This window comes from Poecilia latipinna, unplaced genomic scaffold (assembly GCF_001443285.1).
Source record: "Poecilia latipinna isolate Pla-1442-1.1 unplaced genomic scaffold, P_latipinna-1.0 Scaffold9084, whole genome shotgun sequence".
In the NCBI taxonomy this organism is placed as follows: domain Eukaryota; kingdom Metazoa; phylum Chordata; class Actinopteri; order Cyprinodontiformes; family Poeciliidae; genus Poecilia; species Poecilia latipinna.
In genome coordinates, this window is record NW_015121700.1 from 1 (window position 1) to 1,031 (window position 1,031).

The window sequence follows — 1,031 nt, forward strand, 5'->3', positions numbered from 1 at the left end:
TTTTTTCTGCTATTTTTTTGAAAAGTCTGTTTTCTCCTCTTCAGCACCAGGGCAATGCCTCCTTCGGCATGTCCGTCTTCAACCTGGGCAATACCATCATGGGCAGCGGCATCCTGGGTCTGTCCTTCGCCATGGCCAACACCGGCATCGCCCTGTTTGTGTAAGCATTTTTCCATCATTATCCTATTTCGGCTGAGCAGCGTTCAGACAAGTGTTTTAAGGTCTCAGGCTATGACATTCCTAAGATCAGCAAGAAATGTTTAACTATTCTGTTCATGTTGACTTGCAAACAAAGAAGAAAAATCTCACCTCTGAAGTAATGTGATGTTACCGGCAACCTGAACCTGGTTATCTAAGCTTCTGTAAAAGACCATCTGGAAAAAATGTGTTTTTCGCTAGAAGAAAGTTATTGGAGGTTGTTTTGCAAATACGCCCCCTGGTGGCTGTTCACCACCAGGGGGCGGTTTTGGGAAAATGTTTTGTGTGTTACTAAAAAGGTTTCTGTCAGCAAAAGACTGGATTTAAAAAAAAAAATCTGAATTTCTATTAGTCATTACTGTGCTTATTGCACAACTTGTATCATTTGGCACCAAAAGACCCATCAAGCATATAGTTTTTATTTATTTATTGCCAATAATCACAAGTCATCTTTAGCTGAAGACCTTTTCTCTTCCTTGTGTTTACAGGTTTCTCCTGGTTTCCTTTGCTATTTTCTCCTTGTATTCTGTCCACTTGTTGCTGAAGACAGCCGATGAAGCAGGTGAGCAGCAGCTCTGACTTTCCAGCAACTTTTCATGTTTGTTCACATTTAAATGTCAAGATTTAAAACTCTTTGGGTTTTTTCCTCTTTTTCCAGGTGCTCTTGTTTACGAGTCACTGGGTTACAAGGCCTTTGGGATCCCAGGCAAACTGGCTGCTTCCTGCTCCATCACCATGCAGAACATTGGAGGTGAGGGACTGACCTTTAAGTATAACAGCTATGCATTGTAACTATGATGCTTACATTCATCTACCATGTTTTTAAACTGAAA

The 1,031-nt window shown here is 41.0% G+C and overlaps 1 protein-coding gene across 1 annotated transcript; it reads left to right on the forward strand.

Moving 5' to 3' along the window:
• Positions 1–6: 6 nt before the first annotated feature.
• LOC106944402 (sodium-coupled neutral amino acid transporter 2-like) lies at positions 7–986 on the forward strand (the record flags this gene model as incomplete). The annotated part of the gene is made up of 3 exons (XM_015027513.1): positions 7–160; positions 687–760; positions 857–986. Coding segments are annotated over exons 1-3 (296 nt in total), but the record flags the coding sequence as incomplete, so codon positions are not given.
• Positions 987–1,031: the final 45 nt, after the last annotated feature.